The following is a 21,987-nucleotide window of genomic DNA, read 5'->3' as shown; positions in this document are numbered from 1 at the left end:
TTTGGTGTGCAATGTGTGAGTGAACTTGTATAAGAAGTGGCACTTTAGGGCTGTAAAAAGCATGATTTTGTAACCCAGATTTTGCTGTATATTTGCGATGGCACTTTCTACAATGTGAACTTCATGGAGTACAAAACTTCCAGGCTAAACATGCAATATCATCTTTGATGCTTTTGTACTTTTTTAAACTGTTCAAGCCCTAGTAGCCACCTTTGGGCATGTGTTTTAAATTCTCCAGTTTTTTGTTAATAGGGATCAGCTGGCTAAGTAAAGATTTTAAATCAAGTTGAATTAAGGCAATATGGAAAATTATGACCTCTTCTTTAGGAGGTAGTTATCTGAAAGACACGTGTCTATTAAGGTGATAAATTTAAGATATCTTTGGGTGTGTTCCTGGCAGTTTAAAAAATAGACTGGAGAATTTAGGTTTTTATTAGTACCTAGTACCATTTATAAAAATTAGAAATGTTATTTAACAGCTATTGAATTATCTATACATACCTTTATTAATCACTATTGTTCCAGCAGTTTTAAAGTTGAACGAATAATCTTATTAGGGAGAAATTCAATTGTAAATTGAATCAGTATAAACCAAGTTACTGGGTAACTTCATATTGCTCTGAAAGAAATATGGAACTTACACTGTTCAGTTAGAATAGTGGTGCAAAAATATTTATAAAACCTCTTAAGATACTTACTGCTACTGTAATTTTATATGAATATAAGTGTATTTTTCAATAAAGCATTTATAAGTTAATCTTTGTTTAGTTATATTAAGAAAGGGCTATTTAGTTTCCTGCATAAATGACAAAGAACAATCATTTATTGGTTTATTTTGTTTCTACAAAACACATTAGTCATTCATCATTTAAATATCTGACTTCATTAGAAACCGTTTTAACACTTTCTCCCTCCTGCCATAAAAATACAGTAAGTAATTTCCTTTTAAAAAAAAGAAAAAAACCCTCAGCTATGAACAAGTGTTCTGGTTTCCTCTCACTCACCTAATGTGTACCTCAGTGATTGACGGGAGTCTGTAAAGCAGTAAGACAGCAGACTGAGGACTGAGGTTCGGATGATCTTCCACTTCCAAGTGCTCATCAGCTACGGAACCTGTTCTCTCTACCTCTCTTCTCGTCCTGACATTATATACAACTGAAACCACGCGTGTCAGAGGCACGAGAGTGCCGAACTCTGCTACTCTATTAGTTTAAATGAATGTAACTTACCTTTAGCGTTATATTCAGAAAAATACTTAAGCCTCGAGGTCTCCAATAATTTGGAGTACTCAACTAGATAACCACCCTAAAGACACTTCTGACAGAAGTAATGCATTACTTAGAGAGAGGTTTCCAAAACTTGCTGTTAGAACCCGCGCACACACGGACACACTGATACCAGTCCTCGTTCGCACAGTTTTACTCTTCCGGCAGTCCTTTGCCATCGGTCAGCTCTAACTAGGCCCGAGTCCGGCAGGAAAGTGCACGGTGCACCAGATTCACCAGCGCTTAAGTTGCTACTGTTTTCTCTTCTTTACTGAAAGGTTGTACTGAACCAGGCTTTACCCATGACAGGCCGGCAACATGAACACTTTTATTGTGCTGTTCTTCAGGCTTCTTCTAGGCATAATAAAAAACAGACATTAGACATAGGACTGATGGAGATGTTGGCCCTGTAAAATTCATTTCCCAAAAAGTTATTTGTACATAATGAGTAATCTCCAACTAAGACATTTCAGAGAGGAAACCGTTAACGAATTCAAAAATGGTTATGTACTCACCTTCTGAGTCAGCATCTTTTCTCTGGCTTCATCATGTACAGAAGGATTCCATGGAGAAAAGCTTTAGGAAGAGAGAAGTATTTATTTATTTATTTATTTATTTTTTAAAGATTTTATTTATTTGACAGACGGAGATCACAGGTAGACAGAGAGGCAGGCAGAGAGAGAGAGGGAAGCAGGCTCCCTGCTGAGCAGAGAGCCCGATGTGGGACTCGATCCCAGGACCCTGAGATCATGACCTGAGCCGAAGGCAGCGGCTTAACCCACTGAGCCACCCAGGCGCCCAGAGAGAAGTATTTAAAAACTGCTTTGGCTTACTAAATTTGTAGAGTATCCATTTATTCCCTTAACAAAACTTAACAAGGAGCAATAACCAGTTGTCGACATGTAAGTTTTTTTTTTTTTGTTTTGTTTTTTTCCCCTCCCACCCCGACATGTAAGTTTTAGATGGGACTCCAGATGATGCTCATAGGCTAACTAACCCTTGGAAAGCACTTACACGTGTCGCGTCAGCTCATTTCAGCTTCACAACCATCCCTGAAGTATTATTATTTACAGATGACGAAAGTGTGGCAGTCAAATTAAGTCACTGCTCTGAGTCACCCAAGTCAGTAAGCGCAAAGTCCAGCCAGTCTGTCCGCAGAGGCCAGGCCTCTCACCCACTGTACCACCAGCCTTCCAGTAGTACGTGTTGCCAGAGAGCTAAATCACCAATTCCTCAGGTCTCCGTAATCCTTCGGATGTTTCCGAGATTAAATATCATAGTGATAAAGGAACGCGCTATTCACACTATTTGGTTTCCCCTCCTTTCCCCAAATCTGAGCATTAGTGGGGGATGTGGCAGTTTAAGAGGGGCTCCAGCTAAAACTGTCAGCTCAAAAGAAAAGTCTGGACATTTGAACGTGCACATGACAAGGATCCTTAGGAAATCAAAGTCACTAAATAGCTTGCTATTGGCACAATATGCCAGTCAATGTAAAGCTTTCTTTCTTTTTTTTTTTTTTAAAAGATTTTATTTATTATTTGACAGAGAGAGAGAGAGAGACCGCAAGAGAGGGAATGCACACAGGGGAAGTGGGAGGGGGAGAAGCAGGCTTCCCGCCAGCAGGGAAGCGAGATCGACATGGGACTTGATCCCAGGACTCTGGGACCTGAGCCGAAGGCAGACACTTAACAACTGGGCCACCCAGGGGCCCCGACGTAAAGCTTTCTGTTTCAGGGATACCTAAGAAGTATCAGAAGGCGAGCTGCCAACAAATTATAAAAGTTGTAGGCTAACAGATGATACACTCTCCTTTTAAATCCCCATTCTAAGACCACCTGAAACATGGAAGTACAGGATGGCAAAGTGCAGTTTATCTAGATCGTGGGCCACTTACCTAATCGCGTAGGGGTCTTCTATCTTAGGTTGGTCAAACAAATGAGCCGTGCACATCTTAACACTGTCCACCACTTTGCTTTTAAAAAGCTGAACATCTTTTTCATACCTGTATTAGAAGTTTAATTCAAAAAGTTACCCACGTAATCTACTTAGCTGCACTGTCAAATGTATCTAAAAGGACAAAGCAAAGTAACATACAGCACTGCAGCCTCTGGGTTCAGGGGGCTTGATGTATCAATCTTGTAGAAAACTCTCCTCGCGTACATTAAAACTTGCCAAATGTGATTATGGTTCCGCCTAAAGAGAAACACGTAGGATCACTGAAGTATCGTCCTGCTGACGTAGGTCACCAAAGTAAACCTTTTGTACTGACCTCCATTTTGCAAATGCTCTCTTGACATCCAGTTCCCCTGAGGTGGGGTCGACTAGCGGGTGAAAGACGGGAATATCGAACACCAAGCGCTGTATTTAAAGAGAGAGACGTGTCCTTTAGTGGAAGCAAGGAGCTTACCGGACCCATAGAGAGAGGTGGAAGGGGAGCTTCAGGACAAGGCAGTCATGGTGTTTGAAGTCAAAGAGCTGCCTCAAGAGGGAGACTTAACTACTTCCACCATTTTCCCATAAAACTCAATTTTGCAACCGGGGGGCAGGCACCCTTTGCTCTGCTGTAGCACAGCACTGCCGCGTGCACAGCCAGCCTCCCTCGCACGCCCTGAGCTGAGAAACAAGGGACACTAAGGGCAGAGGCCGGCGCGGCAAAAGACGCAACAAAGCACAAAAATCCCCTCCAAAGACGACTGCATAGACAAAACATTTTGGGAAACTGAAATCGTAAAATGAGCTCAGGAAAAGAACCAAGGACTCTTTCAAGCCCTTTAGGCCCTCCTCGGACCCAGCAAAGGCAGGCAGACTTGACTCCTTACTTACGGGGCAGTCACCATCCGGGTAGTTATCAGGGATGTAAACTGTAAACTTAAACACACCGTCTTGATACAGTCCGTGTCGTATGAATATTACTCCAAACCACACTGGGGGCAAAAATAAAAAACAGTTAAGACCCAAGTTTGCGTCAGAGGAACCAAATATGCTATAAATTAAGAACAAATCCTCCTTACTTAACGCAGAGCGGTAAGACGGCTGCACGTAGACACCCGGTAGCTTCTGCTTCACGACCAAGGTACTGAAACAGAAGAAGAATAAAATTGTTTGCATAGAAATGACACGTACAGACCAAACAACCCTACATTCACTTTCCGAGACAAGCACTAGTCCGCTGACGGGCAGCCAGCAGCTAACACACAAGCCAAGTCCTCACCATCTCACCCGGCCCCGGGCTCGTCCCCGTGTCCCAGCTTCCCAGATCAAGCTCACAGAGAAACCGGAGCCAGAGCCGGCCCCAGACGAAGAAATTCAAGCCAAGCAGGGGTACACAAAGAATCAAGTTTTCTTCTCAGAAATCAACTTTCCCAAAACATCACCTTGGAAACCAACCAGTAGGTAATTCTGAACAATGCAAACTGATGTAAATTCTGGACGTTAAATTTTAGGGAAAAGATGTACAATTTTTGCTTTTGTGACTATGGACAATAGATTTCACCCACACACGTTCCAAAGCCTCCTGAAGCACGATTTTAGGTAATAAGCATAAAAATTCTCCACAACTGCCATCACTTAGGTGTCATCTCAACTGTGAACACCAGTCCACGGGGCAGAGGGCCGCGTAGACTTGCGGCGTTCTTGGCGAAGGCAGGCATGTGCGTGAGGCGCTCCCCACTCTGCTCTCCCTCGCAAGCACCCCCTCCCCAATCCAGGTGCCTGTACTCTGTGGGCCCCACAGCAAGGGAGGACAAGGGCACTGACAGAGGTGGTACGGGATCTCTGGGGACCTTGTCACCGTGCACCTAAAGACAAAAGGCTGAGCTCAAACCTGGAACAGTGCTGACTTCGGGCCTTAAAACACGTTTAACCTGCCAAGCCTGGATTTCATTGAGAAACAACGTGTTGAACCTTAGTTGTCTGTATTACCTATTTACCATCACACTTACTTGCAATCCTTTGCCTAAAGCTCGGCACGCGCGGCTGGCTGATGCAGCTACTATGGGGAGGCCGTCTGGTGTTCTAACACAGACAGCAGATCTGGGCCACAGTAGATGCCTGTCCGGCCCGCGGCCCAGCCTCAAACACAAGGCCTCCATTATAAAGCCAAAGGGACCACTGTCACCAAACCACACTCCGCCAGCAGCGCTGGGGCCTCAGACCCTCTAACCGGCACGACACGAGTACACTATGGGAACGCTTGAGGATGCGGTACCATGACACAGCTGAAGAATTCCTCCTCCACACTTCGGCCCCGGGAACACGTGCTCAAACCCGAGCCTGCCGGCCCCCCAAGGTCAGCGTGACCAGCACTATGGGCAGCACCTCCTCGCCTCCCGCTATGGACGCTGCGACTTCAGTCTGACCTTCAGCTTCTGAGACTAGTGCGGTTCTCACCTGCACAGAGCCTGAACCTTTGTGACTTCCCTGTCACTGCCTACTGCTGCCTCTGCGGGAATCCAGTCCCGTGTAATGACAGGCCCTCAAATACACGAAGGCAGCTCTGATAAGTACTTTCTACGTGGTCTCTTCTCCGAGTTGGAAGTTCTAGTTCCTTCCATTGTTGGCTCCTAAGGTCTGGCTTCCTGACCTCTGCCTACTGGGAGCCTCTCCTCAGTGTGTCAGGATGCCTCTTACGAGGTGGTCACCACAGTGGAGCACAAACTCCAGCTGAGTCTGACCCAAGAACAGATTCCTGCGTCCCACCGTCCCGTTCTCCACAACCAGCTCCTCAGGAGGGGACTTCCTCACTTCCTGTCAAGGCACACCAAAATTAAGTTACTCAGCTCCTGACCTACTTTAAGTGCTCAGAGGGTCTTCTCTTGCTCTCCAAAACAGACGTGAAAATGCAAACCCACGTTTGCCTTTCGATCTTATTTACCGGATATCGGAGGGGGATGCACCTGAGCCTTAAGACTGAATGACGCAGGCGTGTACGGAGCGCACCGGAATAACCTTCACTTTTCACCTTCAAAGGTCAGTCAGAATCTAACCAGACCGCTTCAGCACTTACAATTCTGCAAGAAGAGAGTATTCCAAGTAGAAGGGTCCGTAAGAAGCATGTGTGCCGTTTGTTGACTGTGCGGCTGGGGCGGGGGATGTAGGCTTAGTTATGGGCAAAGCGTTTTTGGGAATACAAGGCAGTTGTTTCTTCGGAGCGGCACGTGGAGGGCTGGTTATCACGTCCCCTGTTAATGCCTTCTCCTCGCCGTCCGATCGCTGTTCAAGATGAAGTGGTGAGAACATGTTAGCATGAGTCTTAAATCACGAGGGTACCTGTGATACACTCTTATCCTTGACCTGAAAGCTGGAATGACTCTTTCACAAGGACGTTCTAGCATCACAATGGAAGTCCTCTGAGTAGGCAGCCCGTTAGAAAGAGAGCGAAGCTGAAGGCAGACCAAAGCAACAGGAAAAAAAAAATTTGAAAGCTATATCTGAGAAAAACAACGCCAGTATTTACAGGATGTATACGAAGCAGACAAACGGTTTCTTCTGGTGACCCCAAAAAGAAGGCAAGGGGTTACTTAGCAACTAGACAACCGTAAGAGAAGAGGCCCTTGGCTCTTAGGTGCTGTAGAAGGTCAGGTGCGAAGCAGCACAAAGCAAACAGTAGAGGTGACTGAAGCCGTAGTCGCACCACCGGATGTGAGCACCTCGAGAGCTTAGAAACAGCGAAAGGAGCGATGCTCTCCCTTGCGCTGCTCTGATTCTGATCTTGTCCCTGATGGAGATGATCCCCATCTGGACTCTGCTCAGCACAGTCAGCCTAGTCAAAGACAAAGGTCTACATGAGTCAGAGATGAAACCACCATCTCATGGGCACTTCCTGGGCTCAAGTAGAGCCAAAGGCTGTTTAAATTACCTGCATTAAAAATGGGTATCACGTACATAGGAAAAAAGAGGATTCCTGGCGGTGGTCTCTTAGAGGTGGAGTTACAGATTATCTTCATTCTCTGTTTGTCTGCATTTTTAAAGTTTTCTTAAAATGTTACTGGTTTTGCGATTTAAAAATAAGACCTTTTGTTTGGAGAAAATAAACCCATATCCTCAAGTCTGAGCTGACCACATTGGACTGGTCTTTCTCAAAGCTTCCTGACTGTGGAATCTTGCAAATTAGTAGAAAGACTACTATAATAACGTGTCACAAATTTCATCCTGTGTAAATATACCCTAAAAAATAATCTTAGAATTGTGATTACCAGGATGATTTTCCATTTGAGATGCCATCACTCTCAGAAGCTAACTTTAATCAGCAAAATAAATTATTTCTCAAAAGTAAAACCTACAGGTGCCTGGCTGGCTCTGTTGGAAAAGCGTATGACTCTTGATCTCAGGGTTGTGAATTCAGGCCCCATGCTGGGTATAGAAATTACTACAAAAAATAAATAAAATTAAAACAAAACAAAACAAAATAAGCAAAGCCAGGTAATTTTGTCAAGATTATAGGCACTTTAGTATGAATTATTCTTGACCTCTACTTTGACTCAAATGGGTTTCCTTGTTAAATTTATTAACTATACCTACTTTGCGGACAGAGCTTGCAGACATACTCCAGAAAGGGTTCATAACGTGGACTCCAAACAAAGAAATTCAGTGGTCTGTGTCATCAAACTTCCCCGTCCTCAGAAGTCGCTTTACCTAAAAATGAGATGGGAAAACACGGAAACATACCAACACCAACAGTTAAGATTTCCAAAACAGTTAAATACTAAATTTGACACTCTAAATAAAAATTCAACATAACGTTCTAGAATATATAGTTATAAAAATTAGGGGAAAAGAGTATTCAGAAAGTTTCCTTCAGCAAACCCCTCCTTCTTCTGAATCCAGTTTCTTTCCCACCTTTAAATGCCTACGAGAATCTTTGTAATGAGCCCTTGGCCAGGATTCAGAATATTCAGTGACACAGTTCAGCTTCGGTGCCAGAACCAGAAGACATGGATGGACTACAACAGTTGCTACTAGCATACAAAGGCATTCGATTATAGGGACAGGCAGGGGCAGGGATCACTGAACCCACATACACAAAAGGTCTGTCACTGTTCAGAGTTACAGTAATTAAAGAGCCAAGGGGCTTATTTGTGTCTTACAGTTGTTTTAAGTACAAAATTATTATTCCCCGCAAAACCAGTAGCCAGAGACATAACAGAGAGAAAGTAGAACAGGTAAGAGAGAGAGGATAACTGGGTTCTGGCAGGATCATCCCCGAGAAATGGCCTTTTTCTGTGCTTAATGTATGGAAACTACAGGATTAGATGATGAAGGAATGGCCAAGCAGTACATACGAATGCGAGAGAGGAGTGCAGAGACATTTCACAAATAAATCTCCCAGCAAAGCTTCAAGTACTGGACAAGAAAGTATGCCTCAAAGGTCACAGAGTCAGTGGGTCATTTGCTAAAAATACAGAGGAAGAGGCAGAGGAAAAGCAGCAAGTCAAGCTGTAAGAAAAACTTCTCCACTCTGATGATTTTCTCCAAGCTCGGTTATGTGGAAAGCAGAGCTCCTTCTCTGAATTCCTACTTGCACCAAATGAAAAGGCTGAAGGTTAAAAGGGTCAAAACTTAGCAACATTCTACTAAATTCATAAGAAGCATATCATGAGAAAAACCTGTACCAAATGTCCCCGACAGCAAAAATTTGTTTTATGACAAGCCTATGATATCCGCAGGTGGGTACCAAGTGTCCATACCTCAGCGGTGCCAATTACTGCTGTTTTCCTTGCCATGACATAATGCCACCCAGTAATTAAATCAAAGGAATGAGGCTCCTGGTTCTTCCACTACCCTGCTGACTTACACCCACTATAGAGCAACTTTTTCCAGAGAGCTCTCCACACACCTGCCTTTAAAGGTGACTAGGGCACAGAGGAGAACGGTTGGGACATCAAAACTCTGTGCGGGCATCTTCTCCTTTGGACCAAATGAAATTGTTGTTTTTTCAGATCCAGAGTAATATATGGCACCCTGCTGTGATCTAGGATACATCTGACTTAACAGAGGATCCCCTCCCCTTGGGACGCAGTGCTCACCACCATGTAAATTTCCTGGAGTGATGCATTCACCTGTATGGTCCCTTCCAAGTCTAACACCTAAAGATTCTAGGACTCTGCCTTTAAGAATCCAAACCTGCCCCCCCAGTTCCTGTTACCTTTAAGCAGAAGGTAGTTTCTACTACTGCCTGTGTTTCCAGTAGCACCATAATCACCTGAAGATTAACTACTCGGTTTATTAGATGTCCAGTCTACCCAGACAGGGTTCAGCATTTTCCAATAGGAGTGAGATAGATAGAAGGAAGCCCTAGGGCACAATTGGAGAATTTCTGCTGGTTTGGCCATACAAACCAAACAGGACGGTCTTCCTTTACGTCATACAGCTGAGAAATCAGTGTCTTGGACCGGTACGAATGATATGAACATGGCTTGAGCCAAAACTCAGAAGGGTGCTGCTTTCCTACGTGCCACAGTCCCTAAATAGGCACTAACTTAATACATCACCCGAAAAGCCTTAAATTCCACGTTAAGAGGAGACAAGAGTACGGCACCGAGAAAGGACGAAAAACCTCAGCCCTGGCCGGGATCGCTGCGGACAGCCCGGACCGGCACCCTCGCCCAGGGCGGAAATCCATCTCCGCACACACACGGAATCCGGACAAACCTGTCTCGGGGTGATGCAAGGCGCGGGCCGTGTCCCAGCTTCGCAGCTAGTTCGAGGCCGGCGCGGGCCCGCAAGCCCCTCCGGTGGGGAGCTGAGGGCTTCCAGGGCTCGAGGACGACCCCCCCCCCCGCCCCAACGAGGGCGCAGGACGGAGGCGGGGAGGGCGGGCCGCGGACGGGGCGAGCCGGTCGGGCCCGCCTCCCTTCCTCAGGCAGCGGGGCCCAGCACCCGGACAGTCCCCAGCACCGGCCCGGCCCGCAGCGCAGCAGGTGCCTGCAAACCCGGACAGGTGCCCGACCCCGCCCCCGTGTCCCAGCGCGGCCGCCGTCGCTACGGAGTCGAGAGCTCCGGGTAGGGCGGACAAATGCCGGGCCGAGGACGCTAGCGGCCCAGGTTTAAGGATTCCACAGGCCTCCCGTCCCTCCCAGCAGTGCACCTTACCTCGGCGTTTTTAACGTAGTGCTCCCGGCAGCTGAGCGCCGTCGCGGCCCCACAGCATCTCTGGCCGCAGCGCCAGCCCGGCCCCTGCCTGCTCCGCGCCCCGCCCTACTCTCGGTGTTGGGCCCCGCCCTCTGCCCCACGCCCCTGGGCCAGGACGCTTCCGCCCAGCCTCCCGGCGCCAAGTGGCTGCCATACCAGTCCGTCAAGCACGTTCTTCCGGGGGGCGTTGGGACGAATGCACTCCACTCTGCCAATCAAATCAGCTCCGCTCGGGTGGGGCAGCACTTGACCCTCCCCTTACGTAACAGCGCCCAGAGTGAACTGTCAGTCACGGAAATCTCAGCCCCGGGGGAGGGACGGGGAGGAAACAAACAAGCACCTGAGCGTAATTGGCTACGACATCCGTCAGTCATCATAGAGGCCCGCCCACAGGTTTGTGCGTGGCCACTGCAGCCATTTAGGGAGGCTGTGACTGCGGATTTTCGGAGTCCCCACCGTGGCAGGGCGAGGGCGGGGCCGGCTTCCCCGAGAGAGAGCTGAGGGAGGGCTCGGCCGGCGGTGGGAGCACCCCACTCTGGGGGTGGGGACGCTACGAGCCGCGAGACCCCCTCATCTCCCCGGAGTGGTGGGAGGGGGGCGCCAAGGTGGCTGACAGGTCAAGGGAACCTACTAGAAGGTTTTACGTAACGTTGAGAAACGCAGTGTTACCGGTCACAGAATGGAGGAGCGCATGGGGGGGAGCTCAGCCCTGTCAGCGCTTGGCGGTAGTGCTGCCGGAGGAGCTTGATAAAGGTGTACCTGTCAGACTGAAGCTACAGAACCCGAATCCAGGGGGGCGGTGAGCGACAGCAGTTACATCTGCCACAAGTTCCTCTGGTGGTTCCGGTGCGCGCCGAAGTCCGGGGACCTCTTCCATGGCAACAGAGCTCCTGGTCCCTGACTCCTAAGTCTTTTGACCCCACAAACCCTCACTCTGATCCAGAACACTTGCACCCCGTCTAACCCTTTGCTGCTCAACAGTTTGCCACGGAAGCCCCTCCCGGCTGCAAACAAGACCAAAACTCAGCCGGCCTTCCAAGGCACAGCCCGGGTCGGCCTCCGTCCCACATTCCCCTCTCATTTCCCACGTCCGTCTCCAGCCCCATTCCGTGATGGCTGCCCTTTTCTTAGGATGGTGCCCTTCCCATCTGCACCTGACTCAGTGTCTTACAGTCCTCAGAAGAGAAGTCTTCTCCGACCGGGTTGTTCCGTTTGGGGTTGCTTTTGAGATCCTGGTAAAAACGACCTCGAATGGCAGGCAGCCAGACTCTCTTGTTAATCCCCAGGGCTGGTTCCGAAACCCGACTTCCTCCCCTAGCTGAAAACACTCCTGGAGCTGCTTCCTTTTGTCCAGGCTGAATACACTTGGGATTGTTGTCCTGCTCTTAATATTAGCTTCAGTCAATATGAAATGAGAGGCAAGCAGGAAATCCTTTCCTCTGGCCACAGGTGGTCTCCCTGGTACCTACATGGCCCAATTCCTCCCGACCTTGTTTGCAGGCTCATTATCCTCTCCCAGACTGATGTTACCCTCCACTCTCTGCTTGGCCAGCTCATTCCTTCCCCCAGGACTCATGTATGTTATTGCAGCCCAGACGGCTCCACTGACCTTCCGTTGCTCACGTCCAATGACCCACAACGGCACTGGATGCCTCAGGCAAGCATCGGTTAGAATCCTTGGGGTGGCACCTGCCAGAAAACCCAGCTCACACTGGCTTCCATAGCAAGGGGCTTTATCTCACAAGGTAGGGCAGGCTCTGGGGGCTGGTACCCTGGGCTTCAGACAGAGGCATACCCAAATGTGACAATGCCTAGCAAAGTGAAAGGATCCTTTTCTTCCAACCTTTTCCAAAGAGCAAGAGTACCTTATCCGGAAGGGGTCCAGAAGAATGCCCACGTTCCAGTGACCAGAGAAGAGTCACTGGGTCTCCATCCACAACTAAACCAGTCAAGAGCAAGTGGAATGAGACTGCCATGACGGGCCAGAGCTAGTCAAGGTTTACTTGCCCTTTAGGGAGGGTGGTGGCATAATCAGATTTGCATTTTGAGAAGGCCACCAGAGTAGGACACCATTTGGGAAGCCATTGCAGTTGCTGAGCAAGGGACAGCTGCACAAAGATAATAGTAGAGCAGGAGAAGGGGATGCATTGGAGAGATATTTAAGAGGTGGAGTGGACAAGCCTGGGCCAGAGATAAGACACGGGGGATAGGGATGCGAAGACAAAGGGTATCATGGAGGACACCTAGATTTTTGGCCTGAGCTACGGGGTGGATGGTGAGAACATTCACCAAGATGAGTGACCGTAAGCCATGCTGTTTATGGGAGGGTGGAAAATGGGGGAGAGTTCTGTTTCCGATAGGTAATGTCAGGGGTGTTTCTATGAGTACTGTTACTTGTGTACCTGATATCCACATCCCTCTTCTTCATTGTTGACAGGTCCTCAATGTTTATTGAGGAGTCCAACCCTTCAGTGGTTTCCCATAGCTCTTAGGACAAGACCAGTGGCACGGCTGGGACAGCACCTGTCCAGCTCCCTCTGCCCCAGACTGTAGTCACTTGCATTCTTTTAATTTCTAAGGTGTGATGCTCTCCCACCGCACCCCACTGAAAAGATGGGGCCTTTGAACTGGTTGTCTCCTTTGCCTGGAACCTTCTTTTTTTCTCCCCTACACAGATCTCAGCTGAAACACCACTTCCTCAGGGATATTTTCCATTTTGGGGAGAGGACTTATTAGTGTCTGTCTCCCTCACTACACGGGAAGCTCCACGAGGTCGGGACCGTGTGCTTCTCCCTTCATGGTCTCCCCGACAGCCAATCCAATGCCTGGATGTAGTAGGTATGCAAGAAATATTTGACAAGTGAAGGGCAGAAGCAACTAAAGTAAATTTAAAACCTGCATGCTCCCAGCTTTTCATCAAGAAGAGTAGGTCATTATGAAAACAAGGATGATGGACTCCAAGAGAAATGAAGCAGCCTCAAGGCACCATTTTCTTTTAAGATTTTATTTATTTGACAGACGGAGATCACAGAGAAGCAGGCAGAGAGAGAGGAGGAAGCAGGCTCCCCACTGAGCAGAGAGCCTGATGTGGGGCTTGATCTTAGGACCCCGAGATCATGACCTGAGCCGAAGGCAGAGGCTTTAGCCCACTGAGCCACCCAGGTGCCCCGAGACACCATTTTCTTAAGAGTGAAATAGATACTCTTCAACATGGTGTTGGGAACACTGGGCGGCGACAAGCAAAAGAATGAAACAGGACCACTTTCTCACACCATATACAAAAATAAACTCAAAATGGATTAAAGATCTAAATGCAAGACCCGAAACTATAAAAGTTCTAGAGAGAGAACAGGTAGTAATTTTTCTGACACCAGCTGTAGCAACATTTTTCCAGATACCTCTCCCAAGGCAAAGGAAACAAAAGCAAAAATAAGCTATTGGGATAACATTAAAATGAAAAGCTTCTGCACAGCCAAGAAAACAGTCAATAAAACTGAAAGGCAACCTGTGGAATGAGAGAAGATATCTGCAAATGACATAGCCAATGATGAACTTCTAAAACTCAACACCCAAAAGCAGATAATCCAATTTAAAAATGGGCAGATGACGTGAACAGGCATTTCTTCAAAGAAGACATCCAGACGGCCAACAGACACTTGAAAAGATGCCCAACATCACTCGTCATCAGGGAGATGCGGATCAGCCACAAGAAGTTACCACCACACATTGGTCAGAACGGCTAACATCAAGAACACAAGAAGCCACAAGTGTTGGCAAGGATGTGGGGAAAACAGAACACTCTCGCACTGTCGATGGGAACGCGAACTGTTAAAGCCACAGTGGAAAACAGTATAGAGATTTCCTCAAAAAATTAAAAATAGACCTACCCTAAGATCCCAGTAATCACACTACTGGGTATTTCCCTCATAACAGAAAAATACTAATTCAAAAGGATACAAGCACCCCTATCTTTATAACAGCATTATTTACAATAGCCAAGATATGGAAGCAGTCCAAGTGTCCATCAGTAGATGAATGGATGAAGAATATGTGTGTGTGTGGCTGGGGGGGATGTTTGCTTGTTTATTTATTGGAATACTACTCAGCCATCAAAAAGAATGAAATCTTGCCATTTGCAACAAGAAGAATGAAGCTGGAGAGTTTAACGCTAAGTGGAACACAGAAAGACAAATACCATATGCTCTCATTCATATATGTGGAATTTCAGAAATAAGCTAAAGTGAAAAAAAAAAGAGACAAACAGACTCTTAACTGGAGGGAGGAAACTGATGGTTACCAGAGTGGAGAAGGGTATGTGTGGCAGGTGGGGGGTGGATCTGGGTGGAATAGGGGATGGGGAATAAAGAGTGCACTTATCATAATAAAAAAAAATAAAGTGAAAATCTTAGTAGCTACATCTATTAGCACTTTAGAATAATACTTAATGTTTTTCTTATTTGCGTTATAAAGCTTTGGTCTAGTGCCTTTTTATTTATGTGTAAACCAAGGAAACATGAAAACAAAACAGAAAATTCAAATATAGAAGGTACTGAGGGGCGCCCAGGTGGCTCAGTCATTAAGCGTCTGCTTTAGGCTCAGGTCATTGTCCTGGGATCGAGCCCTGCCTCAGCAGGAAGCCTGCTTCTCCCTCTCCCACTCCCCCTGCCTGTGTTCCCTCTCTGGCTGTGTCTCTATGAAATAAATAAAAATATAAAAAAAAACACAACAAAAAATTAAAGTATATAAAGTGCTGAGAAAAACCCCACCTGAGTCTAAACCTTACCTATAGAACATTTTCAATTACTTCATTATTCTAAATTTTTAGAACATATCTGGTATTGGTATCAAAAAATAAATTCTTCTTGATGTCAGACCTTTTTATTTTTAGATTTTATTTGAGAAAGAGAGAGAGAGAATGTGAGAGAGCGATCAGCAGGAGAAGCAGACTCCCCGCTGAGCAGGGAGCCGGATGCAGGACTCGATCCTCGGACTCCAGGATCAGGACCTGAGCTGAAGGCAGTTGCTTAACCAACTGAGTCATGCCAGCGCCCTTGATGTCAGACTTTTAAAAAAAGATTAATTTGTGAAAGAGTGCACGCACAAGCAGGGGGAGGGAGGGAGAGGGAGAAGCTGGCTCCTGCAGGGAGCCTGACATGGGGCTTGATCCCAGGACCCTGGGATCGTGACCTGAGCCAAAGGCAGCTTAACCATCCGAGCCACCCAGGTGCCCCCATTGCTGTTGAACTTAATAAGTATGTGGGCTCTACGAGCACTCGGGTCTCCTGCTCATGTTCTAATCAGCAAAATATTCACTGAATCCCTTCTTCCTTTGGTCCCTCAGAAGTTAATTGCACAAAGCTTTTAGGTCACTGATTTACAACTAAAGGAGGGCCTTAACAGAAGGAAGGCCTAAAATGATGTTAGTTGAAATATACACATGCACGCATGACCCAAGATCATTAGTTCAACCCACTTGCCCTTGACTCCTCAGAAAGGTGGGTTCCTATTACGTGTGGTAGATGCGTCACTGCCTGCAATTGTTATTCAGGACACTGGAGACATGGGGCGCCTGGGTGGCTCAGTGGGTTAAAGCCTCTGCGTTGGGCTCAGGTCATGATCCCAGGGTCCTGGGATCGAGCACATCGGGCTCTCTGCTCAGCGGGAGCCTGCTTCCTCCTCTCTCTCTCTCTCTGCCTATTTGTGATCTCTGCCTGTCAAATAAATAAATTTAAAAAAATCTTAAGATATAGGAGATGATTCCCTAGCTATAAACTTTCATAGGTCAGAAAAAAAGATCAACACAGCAAAGCTATGATTTTATGGATAGTAACATTTATTTTTTTTTTTAATTTTTTTTTTTAAAGATTTTATTTATTTATTTGTCAGAGAGAGAGAGGGAGAGAGAGCAAGCACAGGCAGACAGAGTGGCAGGCAGAGGTAGAGGGAGAAGCAGGCTCCCCGATGAGCAAGGAGCCGGATGTGGGACTCGATCCCAGGACGCTGGGATCATGACCTGAGCCGAAGGCAGCTGCTCAACCAACTGAGCCACCCAGGCGTCCCTGGATAGTAACATTTAGTACGAGGCTGAAGTAGGCTTTTTTTAAGTGAGTGGATTCAAGGAAGACTATCAACAATCCTATAATCAACAATGATCCTTAGAGATGGCAGAAATCATGAATTTTTGACAATGATTGAAGTCTGAGAAACACTGCTGTGGAGGGATGGCGTGGCTTTTGTCCTTTCTGCACCTTCACGGATTGTCATAATTCTTGCCATCACATCACAATTCATGGTTTGGGGTTGTACCATATTTTGTTCCCCTGCCCTAGTCCCCAGAACTTTCTTCCCCATTAGCTGCTGAGTGGCTGCGTGGACAGATGGGGAGATGACGGCGAGGTAGACGAAGGGATGAGTTTTACAGACAGACTACAAATATTAAAATCAAAAATCAGAGTGGCTGATGGACCACTGTGAATATTGATGCTTTAAGGAAAGGCAAGCAACCTACGGCAGCGCACTCACAGCGGGCTGCAGAAGAAGAGATTTCCTTTTATGATCTAGCAGCGATCTGAACATACAGAACACTGTAGACAACCACCCCCTCCTCTCCACGCTTGCTGCCAAGTCCACCGCCAGCCACAAGAACACTCTTCTCTTTGGCGTTATCTTTGCAAAAACACCTCACTATGTGGTTGCAAAGCATTTGGAAAGATGATAAAGTCTTAACTTCAGCTGGAGTGGCAGATTCCGCCAAAGAAGAGAGAGAGCAATATTCATCCACTGCTCAATAATTCAGGGTCTGCTGGTGGCAGGGCACTGCTCCAGACAAGACCCCCCTTTTTAAAAAAATTTTAATTTTGTAAAATTTTAATTTTTTTTTGACACCTTCCTTTCTTACAGTTGGTGAATGGTGAGTCACAAAGGACACCTTAAGGATCTCAGTGTCTGTCACCCAAAGGAAAGGACATGGTCACCCATCATCTCTTCCAACTTTTTTTTTTTTTTAAAGATTTTTATTTATTTACTTGACAGAAATCACAAGTAGGCAGAGAGGCAGGCAGAGAGAGAGGAGGAAGCAGGCTCCCCACCGAGCAGAAAGCCCGATGTGGGGCTCGAACCCAGGACCCGGGATCATGACCTGAGCCGAAGGCAGCGGCCTAACCCACTGAGCCACCCAGGCGCCCCTTTCTCTTCCAACTTTTTATTATGAAAAATAATTTCTTATTTTTCTTGTTTATTATCCTTCTATTCACTACCTCGATTCAACAGTGGTTAATGGTTCTGCTGTATTTCTTTTTCCTAATTTTTTTCCTTCTCAAATCATTTATAAATAAGTCATCGCGACCTTCAGTCCTAAATACTTCAGCATGTCTGTCCCTAAGGGCAGACATTTCCCTATGGACAGTACCACAGTCACCCTTGAGAAAATTCTCTAAATCCCTTGCCTCCGTAGAGGCCCACACCTACTTAAACCACCCTGATTGCCACACATCATGGAGAAGAAAAAAAAAAAAAAAAGTTTGTGGTTTTTATTTTTGTAAGCCAGGATCCAGTCAAGTTTCACTCATTACAGCTGGTCTCTTCAATCCTATATTCTAGAACCCTGCCGTGACACGGACTATCTGAACAGGCCAGGATGTTTCACTTTCTGGATTTCTCGTGATGTGTAGCTTGGTCCTCTCTCCCTGTATTTCTTGCCAACTGTAAGGTCTGGGGACCTGATCAGACTCGCGGTTCCTGGCAGGGGTATTTCCAGAGCGAGAAGCTTCTAGGACCACGTGACTACTGACTTAGCAGGATTGCACCCTAGTGATTAGGTGTGAAATACGATCCGTGCTAACACAGGTTACCTGAATATCGGTCCAGTCCGTGGGAGTCAATTTGAAGTTTGCAGTTGGGTTATTTTGGCCATTCCTACTCACTGCTCTGAAGGCGGACTCTGTTCTGATGACTCTGTTCTCACAAATACTGAGGAGTCTGGAAATCAGATTCGTTCTTATGGCCACTCGGTGGGCCCCTGGCGAGGTTGAATCCATGTAAAGAAGCAACAACGTGGTTCAGAAGACGCGGAGCTGGCGAGCTGTCTGCTCATGAAGGTTAAAGAATTTTTTTTAGGGATTTATTCATTTAACAGAGAGGGAGAGTGGAAGCAGGGAGAGCAGCAGGCAGAGTGGGAGAGGGAGAAGCAGGCGCTCTGCTGAGCCAGGAGCCAGATGTGGGACTCGACCCCAGCACCCTGGGATCACGACCTGAGCCGAAGGCAGCCGCTTAACAAGCTGAGCCAGCCAGGCGCCCCCGGCTAAGCGAAGGTTAAGGGAGGGCAAGCAGGGGACGCCTGAGGAGGGATGTTGATGGATTAACCCCTTCAACATTTGCTGCGTCCTCCTTGGAGGCCGGCTCGGGCCTCAGGTCCCTGCTAACTGGTACACCGTACGCTCCTCTCTCTCATCCCTTAACGAGAAGCTGCGCAAGAACGGGAAAGCCAGGTACACAGCTGTGTGTGCGGGAGCGCGAATCCACACGGATGGGACAGCAGAGCCTGGCACTGAGGACCCCCATCGGCTCATAGCAATGCATGTTTATTTTCCCCAGTAACAGGCGGCAGTTTCTCCTGACACCGTTCACACGGGCCTTCCCTTTCAACGGACGCTAAAAAGCAAACCATTCTCTGCTCTAACTTGGCTCTAAGCCTGGGAAGGCGCTGGGTGAGTTTAAATAACCCGTGGGGAAGGGCCTGCCCTCCTCCTAGTGGATGGTCGCGCGCCCTCTGGTGGGCAGCGGGAAGAATGCATGCAGCGAATCTGAATTAACCTGTTTCTCGAATGATGACTAGTACATTCAAAACACACACATTTCTTTAAAGAAAAAAAAAATCCTGCATCTATGTTTGCATTCCTAAAAAAAAAAAAAAATCCTGCCTAAAACAGTTTTCTATTTCCCTTAGACAAAGTACTTACTCGTCTCAAGCAGGGGAATGTTCCCTTTAGAGCCTCAAGCTCACAGAGAAGAGGAATGGATTCAAAATGGATTCCTGACCCTTTCCTCTAAGATTCCTTAAATATCCTGTAGGTATCATCTCAGAAACCATTCTTCAGGGCTGTCCCGCCTAAGAAAATTCATGCCACTAGCCCGCAGAGCCTCTCCTTTGGCACCCTTGTCATTGGCTTTATCCCTCTGTCCCCTAACGTTCCTCCTGCCATCAAAACCAGAACATGGAATCCTCATTCCCTAAAACAGAAACGACTAACCACGATTCAACCCTTCTGCCCCTGCTTAGGGCTCAAAGCCCCAAAGCCTCAAAGGATTGAATCACTAACAGTAATTTCTGGCATGGGCCGCCGGAGCACAGGGATGAAGTCTGTCCTCCAGGGACGGGCTGGGAAATTAAGGGACCAGGATGGGATTGGGAAGGTTTGAGGGCTGGGATTGAGAAGAGGGTCACTGCAATTCCCTCCCCAGGGCCTCTCCCCTTGGAGCCACTGCCCAGTAGAAGGCCAGCCCTGAACATACCCATGGGATGAAGGACCAGGCTGGGTAACCTGGGGTGAATGGCGTCACCGACTGGGTATGTGTTTAGGTCAGTGGCCCCAGGGAGGAGCGAGCACACTCCTAGTGATCCAAGTTCTGCAAGAGTCAGGCTGGTACCCGGGGGTCATGGGATCCAGCTTTGCAGGACAAATATTTACTTTAACCATTCCTCCAGTCAAAGCTGTGCTGGTTGCCCCAGGCTGGTGGGATCCACAGGCTCCTTCCAGAAGGCGGATTAGCCCCAGGGGATGAGCCCTCTGGGGTTAGGGGGAAATCCTAATGACTGAGAAGTTTTGGGAGAAGACCTGCAACCCCCGACCACCATCCATCCGTATCTTCACAACCAGTATCCCAGTATCCCTGTTGACTGCTATCTTTCTACCTGAAACCACACAGCAGAGGGTACAGGGGCCCTGCCTGCCACCACCTGGGGGTCCGCCTCTTTCTCCTCCCTTATGGAAGAGCCACAGGCACTTAACACAGCCCTTTGCACCCAGTGCAGCTCAGTAGAAATGTAGCTGATTAGAGGGTGTGTTGCTATTGGATCCTGGCCAGAAATCTCTGCAGTGAAATGCAAGGTCACATTCACGGAGAGGAAGGAGAGCAAGGGACTATTCTGCACAACAGACAATCCCTAATTCATCCGTATGCCTCTACTGCTAGGACCCTGGTCCGAGCCACCATGACCTCTGACATCTCACCAGGATGACAACATCAGTCTCTTCACTAGGCTCTGGCTTCCTCTGCTTCCTCTCAGTCTGTTCTCATCATGGTGGGTAGAGAGAGTTCATTAAGCCTCAGGTCAGGCTGTGTCACTCTACTCAAACCTTCCACTGGCTTCCCATCTCCCAGCCTAGGAGATCCCAGGTAATCTAGCCCCTGCCACCCACTCCTCTGGCCCCAGCTGCCTCTCGGACTTCATCCCCTAAAATGATTCCCCTTCTTACTCCATTCCAGCCTCAATGGACTCCACTCTTCCTGGAATAGGCCAGGCGGGTGCCGGCCTCAGGGCCTTTGCACTCACTATCCTCTCTATATTTGGACTTCTCTGTCCCCAGATATCCATGCGGTTCACGCTCTTACTACTTCAGTGTTTTCCCCCAGTCAAGAACATGGCATTCATTACATTGTGGGCTCTTATCAATGTTGATAACAGGAGAAGTGCTATGACTGGCTATTTTGTTCTTAAGTGGTATCAAGAGCTGTGCTGAAATCTCCCCACCTCTGCTGATACCAAATACCACAGCTACCAAAACAATTGCTAAAACACAATTATTTTTGTAATACAGTATTTCAGATTAAAATGGCAAAATGCCTCGTTAAGACATAACAGGATTTTTCAGTTCCTTGTATTGGGGAACTAGAAACTTGCACAGAAAAAGTAAAAGTTCCACAAACCCATATAGAAGAGTAGTTCTGATTTTTTTTAACGTTATATAGTTTCCTTTTTAAAAAACCTACTTTACAGGGACGCCTGGGTGGCTCAGTTGGTTAAGCGGCTGCCTTCGGCTCAGGTCATGATCCCGGCGTCCTGGGATCGAGTCCTGCATCCGGCTCCTTGTTCTGTGGGGAGCCTGCTTCTCCCTCTGCCTCTGCCTGCCGCTCTGTCTGCCTGTGCTCGCTCTCTCTCTCTCTCTCTCTGACAAATAAATAAAATCTTAAAAAAAAAAAAACCCTACTTTACAGAGGTATGACTGATACACGAAAAGCTGTTTCCGTGGGTTCAACTTGAGTCCGAGGTTAAGTATTCACCTATGAAACCATCACCAGAACCTAAGCTATAAACCGATCCTCACCCCCAGAAGTTTCCATTTTTTTTTAATAAGAAAATTTGGCATCTACCCTCTTAGCAAAGTATACAAATTTTATACTTAAAAGTAAACTGGAGGGGCGCCTGGGTGGCTCAGTGGGTTAAGCCTCTGCCTTTGGCTCAGGTCACAATCTCAGGGTCCTGGGATCGAGCCCCACATCCAGCTCTCTGCTCAGCAGGGAGCCTGCTTCCCCCCCTCCCTCCGCCTTCCTCTCTGTGATCTGTCAAAAAAAATAAAATAAAATAAAAATAAAC

The 21,987-nt window shown here is 47.3% G+C and overlaps 1 protein-coding gene across 5 annotated transcripts; it reads right to left on the bottom strand.

Moving 5' to 3' along the window:
• Positions 1 to 817: 817 nt before the first annotated feature.
• AKTIP (AKT interacting protein) lies at positions 818 to 20,276 on the bottom strand. 5 transcript variants are annotated; one of them, XM_047710016.1, is made up of 10 exons: positions 20,258 to 20,276; positions 7,785 to 7,898; positions 6,271 to 6,476; positions 4,277 to 4,341; positions 4,089 to 4,189; positions 3,535 to 3,623; positions 3,360 to 3,458; positions 3,160 to 3,267; positions 1,781 to 1,841; positions 818 to 1,619 (listed from the first exon to the last, which is right to left on the bottom strand). In XM_047710016.1, the coding sequence occupies exons 2-10, from the start codon at positions 7,824 to 7,826 to the stop codon at positions 1,509 to 1,511; spliced, it is 882 nt and encodes a 293-aa protein (XP_047565972.1). In that variant the 5' UTR covers positions 7,827 to 7,898; positions 20,258 to 20,276; the 3' UTR covers positions 818 to 1,508. The 5 variants fall into 5 exon arrangements, with proteins under 5 accessions (XP_047565972.1, XP_047565971.1, XP_047565969.1 ...); XM_047710015.1 differs by lacking the exon at positions 20,258 to 20,276 and adding an exon at positions 10,551 to 10,679; XM_047710013.1 differs by lacking the exon at positions 20,258 to 20,276 and adding an exon at positions 10,356 to 10,504.
• Between the last annotated feature and the right edge of the window lie 1,711 nt (positions 20,277 to 21,987).

Source organism: Lutra lutra, chromosome 17 (assembly GCF_902655055.1).
Source record: "Lutra lutra chromosome 17, mLutLut1.2, whole genome shotgun sequence".
Taxonomy (NCBI): domain Eukaryota; kingdom Metazoa; phylum Chordata; class Mammalia; order Carnivora; family Mustelidae; genus Lutra; species Lutra lutra.
Note: the sequence above shows the minus strand (reverse complement) of the source record. Positions and strands in the feature narration are given on the sequence as shown.

Excerpts from the sequence above, each read along its gene's own strand:
- AKTIP (XM_047710016.1), bottom strand. The coding sequence starts at position 7,826 with ATGAACCCTTTCTGGAGTATGTCTGCAAGCTCTGTCCGCAAA. Across the intron at positions 4,342-6,270 it reads TACTCTCTTCTTGCAGAATT|TACCTTGGTCGTGAAGCAGA; the intron begins GTAAGTGCTGAA and ends CTTCTGTTTCAG. Across the intron at positions 1,620-1,780 it reads AAAAGATGCTGACTCAGAAG|AAGAAGCCTGAAGAACAGCA; the intron begins GTGAGTACATAA and ends TATTATGCCTAG.